Source organism: Zosterops lateralis (assembly GCF_965231275.1).
Source record: "Zosterops lateralis genome assembly, chromosome: 21".
Taxonomy (NCBI): domain Eukaryota; kingdom Metazoa; phylum Chordata; class Aves; order Passeriformes; family Zosteropidae; genus Zosterops; species Zosterops lateralis.
Genome location: NC_139781.1, coordinates 7,345,971 through 7,361,593, shown reverse-complemented (window position 1 = coordinate 7,361,593; position 15,623 = coordinate 7,345,971). Strand labels below are relative to the sequence as shown.

Sequence of the window (15,623 nt, the reverse complement as noted above, 5' to 3'; positions counted from 1 at the left end):
ACCCAAGGAGCAGAAAATGCCTCTCTGTGAAGGGAATTCATATGGAAAACACTTATTTTCAGGCTCTCTGCACTGATTCCAAAATTTTACTGTGACTGTGTTTCTAATTTTTGCTACCTTTCAGGAATGCCACTGCTGCTCCTCTCTAGGCAGCACCTGTGCATTGCCTTCCCCTTCTCTTACCAGGATTTCATCAATATTTTTGTAATTTTTAAGTGTTAAGCAGGAGACAGTCTGGGAAAGACAAGTATTTAGGGCCTACCAGAATTATCTGCATCACCAAGAGATGCTGCCCTTGGGAGAATTGTGGTGCTGAGAGGTGACAGCCAGAGCAGGGATCTCGTGCTCAGTCATTCCATCCACAGGTTTGACTGATGCTTGGCTGAATAATTTGGATTGACAAAGACATCAGCTCTGGAGGGTCAGTCTGCAAATTGTGCTGGATCTCTGGCTGAGGGGCAGCTCACCAGATAAAGGTTTTGCTGAAATCTTCCATGAACTCCAGACAGACATTTTTATTATTTTCTTTTAATCCTGCCTGCCATTATTTCCAAACCCAGACAGCAACATGTGTTTATCAGGCTGTGCAGGTGTTGGGATGAGAGGAATTCAGGAAGATTATTTAATTCTGTGAGTCTTTCCTGTTTGGTTTTCTTGCAGCCTCCTATATGCTTGAGGTATTAACATTATTAGCTTTCTTTGGGCTGGGGTTGTACTGGGAGATGAGATCTCACTGAGGAGTTTAAATATTTGAAGCTTTCTTTCCTTTCTACAAAACTATTGGGAAAGAAATGGATCCAACACGGGCACGATGTTTCATAAGGTGACATTTGTTATAACTCATTGCAAACGTTACTCACCATCCACAAAACGTCCAATTAAACTAAAGAGCAGTGAAAAATATCCAATTCCACTTTAGCAGCCGCACTTGTTGCCAGAATCCCTCATGGTTTTTTTGGAGCCAACAGATTCCCCCAGGAGACCTTTGCACAGTGACTACTGTCCTCTGGCACCAGTCCCACTGCTTGGTGTTCCCTGCTCCCATCAGCCAGACTGTCACACAAGGACAGCATTTCCCTTCCCATTTGGGTTTATCTTTACTTTCCCAAAGATCTCTTTGGTCCTTAGTTGTTACCAGGCCTGTGCTGCATCCTTCTGTCTCCTGTCAGTGCTTCAGTAGGAATTAGCTGGAAACCACGTTTTAAGAAAAAGAATTTGAAAATGACCTGTGATCCTTGGTGCTTTTGAGAACCAGAGTGGCTGGTTATACAGGGAGTTTATTGAAACTTGAAGCTTCTGAGTCACTGAGATTCTCCCTTAGTTCTAAAAGCTTTAGTGGCACAATGTTCCTGTAGAAAATAAGGCAAATATATTTCATGGTTTCTATTCAGATTATGGCTCTTTTTGCCTCCAGTGCCTTTGGGTGTGCCTTGAGGTTGAACCACTGGGTTTTGTGGTTCTGCCTGTGCAGAGACACCCGTGAGCAGTGTGACAGCACCCCTGGGTATGTCACCAACACACAAACCTCTCTGGCATGTGGAGGAGAGTGGGATCCTGAGTGAGCACATTCCCTGAGCACATTCCCAGATCCCTGATTCCCCAGGAAGTTCACAGATGCAGCTTTGCTGTCTGCTCCAGCCTCCCACTGCTCTGCAGTGTCAGATCCACCCACTGTGGAGGGGAGAGATGCAGCCAGGCTCTTTATCTGCCTGGGGCAGCAGGGGGTGGTACCTGCAGAGCCCCAGGTCTGCTCTGCAGCCACCACAGCCTCCTCCTCCTCATCCTCTTTTATCAGCACCTTCTTCTCCCCCAGGATAAGGCACTCAAATGGACCAAAATGTGCTGATTTGCTGCAGGAAGCTGTGGAGCTTTGGGCAAGGAGATGGAGGAGTCACAGAATTAGTTACAGCTGCTGGTGGCCCCTGGTGCTGCCCTGGTGTCATTTGTCAGTGGCAAGCAGAGCTAGACAAACCTGGGTAATTTTTCCTTACCTGTGAATACCCAGCCTGTGTTTCCTGTGACTCCAGTCACCTGCTGGGATCTTTGAGGTGTGGGAAGGAACCTCAATTCATTCAGTTTGCTGCACTTGTTCCATGGCAGGATTTACTTCTTGTTTTCCTAGACCACAAAAACAACATCACTGCCTTTGGAGAGCAAGGGTGGGAGCTTTCTACATCAGCCTGTCTTGAGGTCCTATTTATAAATGAGGAGAGTGAGAAAAAAATGTTTAAAAACATGCAGGCTTTAAAAATAAAACCGTGACCTAGTCGAAGAGTAAACACTAAGGAAAAATAAAAGACTTGTTTTAAGAGATGGAAGCAGAGAAGCGGCAGCAAAGATGTTCAAAATGAATCTATTACTGTAAAGAGGAGGGTGTAAATCAGCAGCTCCCATCACTGACAGTTCAGAGATGCTGAGGACATGTCTTAGCAGTGGAAAAGGAGAAAATAAAAAGAACTTTGAGTGGGAAATAAAGCAATGATGAGAAATCCACCTATTTGCATGTGATAGATCACCCATAAACATCAAGATCACGATTCTGACCAGACATCAATGGCATAGTGTTCAAACAAGATAAAAAATTATACTGAGTTTCTGTCATTGTGAGTGGTGGTCCTTCCAGGTAGTCCTTTAAGGTGGGGTTGCTCAGAGGGTGTTAAGAACACAACATCCTAAAAAGGGATGGGGAGCTTTTCCCCTGATGGCCCTTTGGAAGTTTGTCCCTGTGTTGGCATTTTGCACAAATGGGACAGGACCACCGGGAGATGTTCCTTGAGCTTTATTGCAGCATCAGCCTCATGACAGGGTTTGAGACAATTGAAAGATGGCAACAACTCACACCTGCCAGCAGCAGCCAAAGATCTCTTTGTTACAGGGCATTTTAAAAGTTTTCAAGCCAATTACAGACAATGGTTCTAGCCAGTCACTAAAAGCACACATACACCTGCTTCAAACTATGTTTGCTTGTATACTTTCTATTACCAATATACAATATTCCATTATTAAGCTTAAAACCTTCTACTATCTTGCTAAGCAGATTTTTCTGCAGTCTTAAGGTCTATTCTAGCCAAGCCTAAAAACCCAAACCACTGTTTCATGTCTTTGCTTTCTGTATCATTGCATCTTCTCTGCTTTCAGACTTAGCTGCAGCTAACTCTAAGTTACCTGTTCTTTCTGTTCCTGAGTCCTGCCATTACAGCTTCTGAAAAATGTTCTTGCCTTTAGTATTTCCCACACATGTCCCCTGTGAGGCTGTGTGGGAACTGACAGTGGTCAGGACATGGATTCTCAGGCTCCAGGCAGTGCCTTGAAGCCTATGGGAAAGCCAAGGATAAAATTCTCTCAGTCTGGTCTGGGAAATCATAAGGAAGAACCCAAAACAATCTTGTAGATCTCCTCCTCCTGATACCTGGTGTTTTTCCAGCTTGTTTACTGGTAGAGATGTTTACAAAAAGGTGGTGCCCTAAAGGATCAATCCTAGTCATTGTATAAATGTGTACAAAACTGTATAAAAAGAATCTGTCTTTCAATGAATTTTTCTATAAATCCTCTGAAGAAATTGGAGTTCCACGTGTTGTTACATGAGCTGTCCTGTGTGTATCTGATCTTACTTACGTTACCTCCTCCCTTGACCCAAACCCTAAGACTCCTCCCCTGCAATACCTGATAAAATCCCACCAACCTGCCCCTGCCCTCTTGTTTTTCACCTTCTCCTCCCTCCCCAGCTCGAGGAGGGGGGGAAATAAAATGAACTCTTGTGCTTAACAAAGCAGAGCCTTATTTCATCTGTTTCCCTGGTGGTGCCTGTATCTCTCTGGACACAATGAACACTCCAGCCATGCCATGCTACAGTCCTGAATCCTAACGGGATGATAACGGGATGATGAATGATAACGGGATGTCACTGACGTGTCCTTCTCCTCTCTCCCAGGTTGCCTGGTCACTATGAACCATGGCCCAGCTATACTACAAAAAGGTGAACTTCTCCCCGTACCGAGACCGCATCCCGCTGCAGATCGTGCGGGCGGAGGCAGAGCTCTCGTCGGAAGAGAAAGCCTACCTCAGCGCCGTGGAGAAGGGGGACTATGCCAGCGTGAAACACGCCCTCCAGGAGGCTGAGATCTACTACAACATCAACATCAACTGCATGGATCCCCTGGGGCGCAGCGCCCTGCTGATAGCCATAGAGAATGAGAACCTGGAGATCATGGAGCTGCTGCTGAGCCACAGCGTCTACGTGGGGGACGCGCTGCTCTACGCCATAAGGAAGGAGGTGGTGGGAGCTGTGGAGCTGCTGCTCAACTACAGGAAGCCCAGTGGTGAAAAACAGGTTGGTGGAGTGTTCCTGTTCAGTTCTGAGCCTTTATCCTGCCTTAGGAAAGTGGTGCTGCTCAGGGTGAAGTCCTTGATGGTGAGGAGACAGATAGAGATGGTGCTGAAGGCAATCCTGCCTCTGATATAATGACCAAAGAGTGGGAACAGCCTTGCCCTCACAGCTATGGGTGTGATAAAAGGGTGAGTTAGCTGGGAGGGAGTCAGTTGGTTGTGCTATGAGGAGGAAGGGACAGGAAGTCAAGTGAGGGACTGATAAGGTAAACCATTACATGAGGGACATGGTGGCCATGCCAAGGACAGAAGCAGTGAGCTGGAACTGCAGAAGGAAGAGAGAAGAAGGAGAGAAAGAGCCAGAGCTGTGGGGAGCTGCCCATAGGATTCCTATGTAGAAAAGGTAGGAAAGACTTCTAGACAACATGGTGCTGATACTTGAAGCCCCCTGAAGTTTTTATTGAAACACTCTGAGTGCTGTGGCTGTCTCAACTATGATGCTTGATGTTGGTCCATGGCTTTAAATGCCCACAGCAGCTCTGTTTGGATGATAACTCTCCAGCCTGAGCAAACATGTTCTGCCTGACTTAAGCACTCAGTTTTTTCCCTTTCACTCAGTGTTCTTTCCAGCCCCATGGTGTTTGGTGGACACGCTGATTTATAGGTTGATTTATAGACAAGCACTTTCTAAAGGAATTTGTGGCCCTCTGAAATTATATTACAATCTGTAAATATGAACTATTGCCACGCTGTTGTGCTGATATTAAGTGGGATTGCATTCCATAAGTAAATCCTGAAAGCACACAAGCTTATTTACAACTGCAAGCAAACAAACAGTCTGCTGGGTTTCAGTCCTTCACTGTAGTGCAGACAGATCATCCTGGTCTCCCTCTCCAGAGAGCTCCAGGGCAGCAGTGCTGAGACACGACATAACTTACAGCAGTGACTTGGAGGAAGGATCCTTAGCTGCAAAACCATCCCTAAGTTACTTAAGGATCTCTGTGGAAAAACCACTGAGCTTGAATCCTGTTGCTTCAAGTGTCTGCACTACCCCAACTGTGGTTTTTTTTCTGGTTTTCTTCTCATTTTTAAGCATTACTGCCAATAGTTAGAATAATTTATGTACATTGCTGACCACTGATAATTTTTGCATATTCACTGCTTAGAGAGGAACATCCAAAACTTGGATAATCCTTGTATATCAAGCCTCCTTTTGAAGGGAACACATCCCTCTGTGTGTGAAAGATTAATACCAATCAATCATAGAAGAAAATGTCTCCAATGCATAGGCCCCATAGCACGTAGTTTTTCAATAATAATTTTATGTAACCAAAGCAAACAATAAGGATCAACCCTGACAGAATTCAAGAGTGCTCAGCTTATTATTTAGAAATAATAAATGCTTGTGCATGCTGGTAGCAATGTGATTTTAATGTGTGGTTTAAAAACTAGGGAGATAATGAAACTCCTCTATCTGACCTAAAAATAGAAATGTTAGTACTGAGTTTTAATCTGACAAAATGTAAGTAGCCCATCTATTAAGAGTGAGCCATTTCTTTCCTTGGTCTTCTATTTGAGCATCCTGCATCTCAGCAGGAGAGAAAGCAGAATAGAAAAGTTTTTTTTTCAGTGGCATGAGGATTACAGCAGGCTAATGACAAGTTTCTCCTGAAATGTCATGGAAAGCCAGTGATGGGATTGATGTGGATTTCTGTAACATCCCTTGAACATCAAAACTTGTGTCCACTCAAATCCACAGCCCTGCTGCCTTAACTGGACAGAGACAGAGGTCTGTGAAATGAGGTTGATTTATTACAGCTGAAATTCAGCCCTGGTGTCTCTAGTTCAGTGATCCATTTCATAGTGGGCCTGTTCCATTTTTTGTTATCTCTGTGCCAGCTCTCCCCCTCCAGAACTGGATCTGCTGCAGGGTTTACAAGCTGGAGGGGAGCACAAGTGTGGGGGAGAAGAGCTGCAGTGGCAGTTTCAGCTTTATTTACAAGGTTTGTTACAAGACCAGATTTCATCAGTATTTTAAACTGGCACTGACTTCGTGCAAGTTTCTATGAACAAACTTGGATTAACTTCCCTGGCTGGGGTTTAGGCTCTTCTGGAGACTGCAGGAAGTGTTTGCTGCTAGAGGGCTGCAGGACTGGACTTCCCTTTCAGCTGTTCCATTCACTGCTCATGCAGTGATGGTGATGAACATTTATTTCATGTGTAGTGACAGGACAAGCTGGGCCAAAGTCGGTTATTTTGTCAAATCACAAAGCTGTTACAGGAGGGGTTTCTGAGCAAAAGCTCCTGGTGCTAATTCCACAGCACTATCAGTATACATTCATTATTTGTCCTTGCTGGACCCTTTCTCAGAAGGTCCTTTGGGAACCCCACACCTAATTGCTTTCACAAAAAGCACTTGATAAAGCAGATTAGCACAGCTTTGTCCTCATCAGTTCCTCAGATGTTCTAAATCATGTAGAAACCCTGTTTTTTTTTTGTTCCAGCAATAACAAAAAAAATCACACCTCATAGTAAGGTTTCTGTCTGGCTGTGAAATTTATAAGATGGTATCAGTGCACTTCTTATATATCAGGTTCAGTATAATCTATTAATTAAATGTACAAAGGGTTCACAGGCCTGTGTGTGGCAGCCTGTTTGTCCTCAGGGACTGTCTGTCTGTGCTGCACTCTGGGTGCAGGAGCAGCATCCTCTGATTGCTCCCTATCAAATGTTCACTCACCTGGGCTCTGGGAGATCCTGTTGGTTCCATTTTCCTGCTGCCTGGCTCTGAGCAGGCTGTTGTTTGCCTCTCTCCCCAAGCCTGGTGTCTCTCTCTGGCTGCCGGGCATGAGGAGCTGTTCCCATTTTCCCATTTGCGTCTGCTCACGTCAGCTCGGTTAATTGTTGTCTTTGCATCTCAAAAGCAGCTGAGCAGCATCATTCAGCATAATCCTGTTTCATGGGTGTGTGTCTTATCACCGTGCCACAATCCCCACAGCAATTTTTACAGGCTGCCTCATTCCAGCCCCTCGTGGAGTGGCTATAACTTTGCTATGAAGATGTAGTTTTTATTTCTGCTACGAACTAGACTTAGAGTAGTGGAATAGCTGATGTAATGATGCTTGTGGTAATTGAACTGCCTGCTTGGTTGGGATAATATCTAATGAACAATCTATAATGAAGATCCTGCTACTGATATGCCAACCATCGGCACCTGCTGTATAGTCTGTAGAAAGTATGGACCAAAACATGGACCAAAACCCAAGCTGGAGGTGATAATAAAAACAGACTAAAACCACAGCCAAGAAATGCACAATGCTCTAAAAAGACAGACCTGAGGAGGAGCTAAACAGTTCGTGGAACACGTAAACTAGTTTGGGGAAAAGTTTAAATATGCATAATTGTTTATGAATATGCAGTAGGATGATGCAATGGAAAAGGTGTATAAAGGGTGTCTCTGAAATGGCAGGTGGCTCCAAGCATCCGGCCGTTAAAATTTGCTTTATCATCTTTGTCTCCCATTGTCCTTTATTAAACTTTTGAATTTTACCAAAGCTCGTTTTTCACAATTAGGAAAAGAGACACCCAAAACCAGATAGAAACCCGTGGCCCCTCGCAGAACCTGCAAAGGCAGGTTCACATCAGCCACAGAACCTCCAACAGGAGAGAGCTCCAGCCCCAGCTGTGAGAGCTGCCCCAGGGGCAGAGCTCTGCCCTCCACCTGGACCGTGACCTTTTCAGGGAGCAGAAGTTTCACATACACACAGTGACCTTTGCTGTGCTCCTGATGTAAGAGAACCAGGGTCTCACTGACAATGCCAGGGCCGGGCGGGGGGGGGGGATGGATGGATGGACGGACGGATGGATGGATGGATGGATGGATGGATGGATGGATGGATGGATGAAGGGGTTGGGCGATGCAGAGGCTCAGATCCTGTGATTAAATGAATTTTTATGAGTCATTATTCCGCAAACCTCTGCTAGACTGCTGTTCAAGCGCCATTTACTGCGAGTGCCGTGACAATGGCAGGGGCAAGTCGCAGGCAGTAACTATAACAACCCGCACTTGGCACAGGAGCAAATTGCTCTGTTTACATGAGCATGAACCACCTCGCTCCAGAGGATGCTGGAGAGATCAGCGGTGATGTGCTTGAGTGGATGTGTTTCTTTTTAGGTTTGTTTCCAAGCGAGGTTTGTGGGCTATTTTAAGATCTTTTTAGCATTTCTCTTCAAATCTGTGCTGGCCAGTCTGGACAGCTCAGAGATGGGGGTTTGGGTACTGAGCTGTGAGTCTGCTGGAGGAGGCTTCACCAGTCACAGGATAATGATAATGATGATAATAATAATAATAATAGTAATCTTACAGCTGTTTTTGAAGATGCTGTTGGCTATGGGAGGTTTTGGAGTCAGCGAGAAAATCATCATGGGGAGAGCACAGAGATGTTCTGATGTGTTTCACTCTCAGCAGAGAGTAAATAAAGCCCAGGCTTGAAGGACCCATCCTCCTCTTCAGTCACCCAAGACTAATTGGTGATTTTTACAAAATCCCCTAATTTTGTGATTTCTACAGGTTAACTTGTGTTTTCCACATGTTACATAATTTATTCTGATTATTCCTCCGAGCTTTTTATAAACCATAGCTCTCTTTGACCAGTCACTGGCCACTTAAACCATAACAGAGCTTGTTTTTTCCCCCAAACTCATGACAGGCCTTTGGAAATCAAGCAACCTTTTCATGAATATTAAAAGGAACAACAAAACAAACTAATATTCGTGGAACCTGGAGGGTTTTTCCTGCAGAGCTTTGCAGTCAGCAAACATGAATTTTCCAGGAAATCAAAGTGAGCCTCATCTGGAGCTGTGATAGTTATTGTTTGATTTTTCTGGGCTGTGCAGAGGGTGATGTTGTACTGCACAGTGGCAGAAGAGTAATATAGGTGTACTTGGCATGGCAACCCATCCATCCTAAGTGATGAGTGTCATCTTATTTAAATAAGACAACAAACCACTGAATAAACATCAGAAAGAGCAGGGATAGGTTTGAAATAGCAAAAAATTACCACCTGCAGATGCAGTATTAACCTTGTCCCAGGCTTTTCTCTTTGGGGGTGGAAATGTTAAAATGCAAAAGTTGTTTGTGCATGGGACAGGTCCAGTACATGCAATGGCAAAACAAGGCAGCAGGCACACAGCAAAACTAGAGATCTGGGTGGGGTCCTGTGGGGTTGAAATTAACAGGGAACTTTAAATTATTGGGTTTTTTCCTTAATTCATAACTACTACTTTTCATAATACATAACTACTACATAGTAGTTACGCTCCCTTGTACAAGCGAGGGAATGTATATATGAAACCTGTTGAATGAATTCTCCTTCCCTGTAAAATCTTCTGCCTCTCAACCTATTTGATCTTTAAGTTTTGCTGGTTTTTTTTTTTTTCCTAAAAGTGCTATCAGATGGATTTTTTTACTATACAAACCTCAATTCAGTGGGTTATGTTTTCAGCCAAGCTGGAGGCTGCACCCAACCTTCACTAGCAAAGAGCAGGAAATTCATGTCTGAAAACTCCCATTTCCCCCCAGCATTTGATTCACCCTCAATTTACCAGTAATAGCTGCGTTTCCTCAACACTTCAAAACCTGTTGAAAGGAGTACAAATTTTCCAGATGAGGCGTTTCAAGGGCCACATTGGGTGAGCAGTGTGGAGTTGGTGGCAGCAGCCCCCACTGAAGGTGAGTCAGTCACAGCTCTCACATCTCTGCCCTCCTGCAGGGGCTGTGCCTGCAGCACCACCAGACACACTCTGTGCTGCCTGCTGAGCCCTCCTTCTTCCTTTAAGGATTTATAATCAGTCATCTGGATGACTCCACGTTGGTGAGCACCTCCACAGTGGTTGTTTTCTTCACAACAATCAGGGTTGACATCAGCTGTTTGCACCAGGAGGGTACGAGCATCTCTCTCTCTCTCTCTGGCAAACTTAGCAATTTGCTCTCGTGGCAGATGGCTCCAAATTAAGCTGGTTCACAGATGGGAACTACAAATGCAATTCTTCAATCGTGAGGATAAAAAGTAAAAGGGATTTTAGGATTCGTGGCTGTGCTTTGGTTTGTTCCCGTGGTCCAAAGGGTTTCTGAATCAGTGTGATCCATATGGATTCCAAAAAGGGTTTTCAGGTACAGCCTCAGGAAGAGTGTGGTTGTGAAGAGGGAACTGTAGAGAATAAAAGGCCAGTGTTCAGTCTTATTTGCTGATCATCAGATTGGTAGAAGATTGGTGCACTGGGTGGTGTTACTGAACCTAAAATTTGACCTCAAAAATCCTCTTTTAGGCGAGCTGATGAGTGAAAATCCACCTTAATCTTGTTCAGATCCCACAGATCCACAGCACAGAGACAGCACTTTGTGAAGCAGAAAATAAAGGCTGCAATTCCTCAGTCATGAGAATAAAAAGTAAAGGGATGTTGCAATTCGTGGCTGTGCTTTGGTTTGTTCCCATGGTACAAAGGGTTTCTGAATCTGTGTGATCCATGTGGATTCCAAAAGGAGTTTACAGGTACAGGCTATGGAGGAGTGTGGTTGTGAAGAGGGAACTACAGAGAATAAAAGGCAAGTGTTCAGTCTTAGTTGCTGATCATCAGATTGGTGCACTGGGTAGTGTTAGTGAACCTAAAATTTGACCTCCTAAAAAAAAAATCCTCTTTTAGGTGAGCTGATGAGTGAAAATCCACCTTAATCTTGTTCAGATCCCACAGATCCACAGCGTAGAGAGAGCATTTTGTGAAGCAGAAAATAAAGGTTGTATTAAACCATTTTATTCTTGCCCAAATCCAGTAACTTTTCTGAGACAATGTGATTTAGCCTAATTTCCCCACTCACACAGAGTTTTTGTCCTGTGTGGAGAAATCAGTTTAGCCCTTACCACTGAGAGCCCTTGATTTTAGACTTGCTGGTAGAAGCTCATTGCCTGTACCACTGATGGGACAGTTTAAGTCAAAAGAAACGATTCAGTTCTCAAAAATCTCACAGGATAAAATATAGATTCTACAGGCAGTTGGGAGGAGGAGAGGTTTAGGAAGAGGCATCTGCACCAAGGAGTTCTGTGGCAGCTCTGAATTGTGGCTGTGGAGGACAGGGGAACAGGCTGATGGGTGTGAGTGATTTCCATGTTAAAGGAGGGGTCCAAAGAGTAAAGGAAAGGCTGAACCTGGTCAGAAACACTCCTGAGCAAAAGGAGGTTCTAAAGAATAGAATTAGTTAAGAAAAATATGGCCACGAGTTCTCAGCGTGGAAATATTTGAGAGGCACAATAAGGAAGAAGGATCATGTCTGAAAACAGAGAAGCAGCTTCAAAGCCTAATGGCTCCATTAGCACCCAAGCTTTTCATTATTTTTATTGATGCAGTAATAATTCACAGTTATAGTTAACATGCCTTTGACACTGGTGGCTGCCTTCAAAATGAATTCCATCTAATTAAACTAAACAACAGAGAAATCAAAGATCACTTCAGCTAATGATTACATTTAACTGTGAAAATCTTTCCTCCCTCCCCATTGCCTCAGTCCCCAAATAATCTTAAATTTGGGTGAAAAAGAACTGGGGTGAAACATCTCCTGGACTCAACAAGTAGCATCAAGGTTAAGGCAGTGACAGGTACCAGATTCCTGACAGTGGCAATAAGGCACTGGCTCCTTTTTTCTCCTGGATCAACATAAAACCTGTTATTATTTCCTGGGATGCCAGTGGGGGTCAAGCCAAGAACTGCATGACAGCGAGCACAAACATGCCATGTTTGTAATTGAACATATAGAGGGGTGAGAAGTCAGGAATTATCCCAGATGCTTCCCAGAGAATTGTCTTTATTGGTCTGTAGGAGTGTTCTTAGCACTTGCCTGCTCTGTACAGTGAATTTTCAGTCAGATGTGATGGGTTCTCAGGGTTCTGCTGGGTGGATGAACTGTTATAGGGAAAAAAAAAATCCTATTTGTGCTGCTACACAAGTAAACTTCTGGGCTCTCTGTAGAGCTGTTGATTAAAGAGTTTAGTTTCAAAAAACCATTATTATCTACCCAGCATCCATGAATGTGCCTGCTGTACCCACCTCCCTTTGCTCCTAAGCCCCAATTACAGCATCCCCTGGCATCACCCAACACTTGTTTGCCTCTGCTCTGTCTGAAACCCCAAACCCAGAAGTCTGGCCTGGCTGTTTACATCCCCTGATACAGATTTGTGGCAGATTCTTCCTGGTGCAATAGTTAGAACAATTTTTTTTTATTATTTTTTTTTCAAGGGAAGCTTTTCTTCATGAGAAAAGTGAATGTAACAAATTACAGGCTCCTCCAAAACAAAGCTCTGGGATCTATAAAGTTCTGTGAAGAACTGCAGGGCAGCTTAGCAGGAGTCCCTCAGCCCTTACCTGGCTGTTGACTAGAGCTCTGCTGGCTTGGCAAAGTCACATTTATGGCTTGTTTACCCCTGTGTGAGCAATATTTTGCTCTCCCATGGCAAAACACTGCCTGGTGGGGCAGTGGTGGTGGAATATTGTTGACTGGGAGCAATATTTCTTGTCTCTGAGCTGCTGCAGTGAGGGAACGTTGTGATCCAAGGTCTTTGCTCTGTCATTGCCTTGGGAGGATGCTGGAAAACTGCTCCAGAGGCTCAGGGCCATGTGAATTGTTGGTGTTTAATTCAGGGCACTGAGAGAGGGTTGCTGTGTGCTCCAAGTGTTCCTCAGGCAGGGGGTGATGAGGCAGTGCCAGGCTCTGCAGCAGCATTACCCAGAGCCTTTCAACTTCCCAGCACTGGGAATAGCAGAGGAAGTCACTGCCTGAGTGGGAATAAAGGAAGATCACAGCCACACAGATATATTTATTTTTGTTGTTTTCTCCCTGCCACCTGTCTAGGTTGTCATTTCTTCGCTGTTGCAAACTCTGGGGTCTTTTTCAGAAGCTACAGAGTCTTCTTGGTTGGTAAAACAGCAGTGCCAAAAGCAGAGCTTAGGAGAAAAAAAAAAAAGAGAAAAAAAAAAAAAAAGGAATAATGAAGCTGCTGGTTTGTGAGCATCAGGATTTTTTTTTGTGTTTTGTGCTGGGCTGGCGCCAGGTGCAGTAACTCACTCCTCTCCCTGACACTGGCTCATGATCCAATCTGAGTTAATTTTATTTTTTTTTTTCTAAAGGAATGTGATTGAATATGAACACAACCCAAGGAAAAAAAAAAAAAAACCTTCCCTCTTCAAGCCCTGTCAGCAACATATTACCTCACCCAAAGTTAATGAAACATCTCTCATCCACACAAGGTGATAAATTACAGGAAGAAGGGATGGTTTATGTACAAAGATGATATAAAAGGCTGTAGATAGCACGATTATTAACCTATATTAGCACATCTTGTCCTTGTTACCACTAAGAATAGATAATACAGAGACCAAGAAAAATGAATCAAAAAAGCTGGACAGCTCTCGCTCCCAGAATAAAGCCTGAAAAAATATTAGAAAAATAGAAACCATAATAAAATAAAGATTATCTTGAAGACGGAGCCTGCAAATTTCCAGACAACCATGGGCTATCTTTGTTTCAGTTGTGTTTGGGGCCATAAAATGAAAAAAATATCTCAGATGCAGCAACATTCCAAGGTTCTTGGAATAGTCAAGAAATTTATAGGGCTGGATTAAGCAAGCTCTTTAATAAAATTGGGTTCAAAGCTTAAAAACAGCATTAAAAATAAGGAATAAACCCTAATAACTTTTACTCAGAACAGCTGCTCCTATCACAGAGTAACTCTTAAGATGGTAATGAAAAAAGGTGAAAAAGCCCAAAAAACCAGCATTTAGTGTTTCCAAATGAGTGGAAAAAACCCCAACCATCAGGAATATGCCAACTGCTCTGCCTATCAGCCTTTAGGAGATAATTCAGCTCACTCCCAGGTCAGTAATTCTGGATTTACACCTGTGTTGGTGTCACAGTCTCAGGAAAAATCTCCAGCAAGCAGACAGGGATCTCTGCATTTTGGGAAGATGCATAAAATTGAATTTTTGGTAGATCCATAACGTGCTGTGGGCCAGGTCCCCGTGTCACTTAGGCCACTTCAGCAGCTTCATCATTGTCTGGATTTGTGATTGTGCTGTGTTTGTTTGTGAGTTCTGGCCAACAAAGTGAAAATGGCTCTGTCTCTATTTCTTTCTAAGGTCTTTTAATCACAAACCGCCTAATTAGGAAAGGGCACTTGAAGTATTTTTACTTTTAACTTAATAACTAACTACTCGTGGTCTGCAATGTGGATTTTTCTACTTAATTATAAGAAATTATCTAAAACCTTAAAGATGAAGGTGAAAAATAAAGACTTAGGTTAAGCCTTAAATCTTCTATGTTCCTTTATATATATTACTGTATTTTAAAGGCTTAAACTTTAAGTTTTCTACTCTGTGATATTATACATTTCTATTCCAACTATGCACTTGTAACCTTAGTGCTGTCACTCAATTTTGGAAGCCTTTTCCATGGGCTCAGGACAAATGCAGTGTTTTCTTGGGGGTCAGTGCTTGTTAGAACAGAAAATCTGAAATTCTCAGTGCTCAGGGTTCCAACATTTGTCCTGCCTGCAGAGCTGTCCCCATTCAGTGAGCCCCAGACTGTGTGTGATGGAGCCAAGGCTCCCTGCAGATAAGATCACGTAATACGTGATAAATTAGAACTACAACAGGCTTGTAAAACATTCCTACACAGAGGAGAAGCCACAGCCAGGAGAGGCTATGATACCTCAAGTTTTAGTTTTCATGTATTTCATGTTCTGTGCTGCCCAGGGGTGAGTTCTGAGCTCACAGTCAGTGTCACTCAGCTCTGCACACAGCAGGGACACAAAACAAATCCTTTCCCAGATGGACACCAAGGACAACTGTTACAAATTTCAGCCCCAAAAGCACAAACAAGGGAGGCTGGAGGGTGGAACAAGAAGGATGGGACCTCACAGCCTGGAGCTGGAATTGGACAATTAAACCCCAAGATGCAAATGGACCAAAACTTATAAAAATATAAGAGTTTGTGACCAGTCATCCAATTTGTGCCCATTTTGGGTCCACCTTGGGTGTAGCCCTGGCCAGGCTCTTGTCCTGCCCAAGGTGGATCCTAAAGGCCTGTCAATAAACCCCTATTTTATTCTTTAGCTCTGTCCAGTCTGTGTTCCAGCTCAGCCTCCCCAGGGCAGCAGCTGCAGTTCCTGCAGCTCCTGTGGCACAGCACCACTGAGCAGGGGCAGGCACTCACCAGTCCAGCTCCCTGCTGGATTCAGCAGCTCTGAAGTGCA

General features: G+C 43.9%; 1 protein-coding gene across 1 annotated transcript in view; it reads left to right on the top strand.

Moving 5' to 3' along the window:
* Positions 1-3,952: 3,952 nt before the first annotated feature.
* TRPC5 (transient receptor potential cation channel subfamily C member 5) overlaps positions 3,953-15,623 on the top strand; it is a gene marked incomplete at both ends in the record, with an annotated part of 72,963 nt that continues 61,292 nt past the window's right edge. Inside the window, one exon of the mRNA XM_083876360.1 lies at positions 3,953-4,330. Coding sequence (XP_083732486.1) covers positions 3,953-4,330 — 378 coding nt within the window. The remainder of the gene's footprint in view (positions 4,331-15,623) is intronic.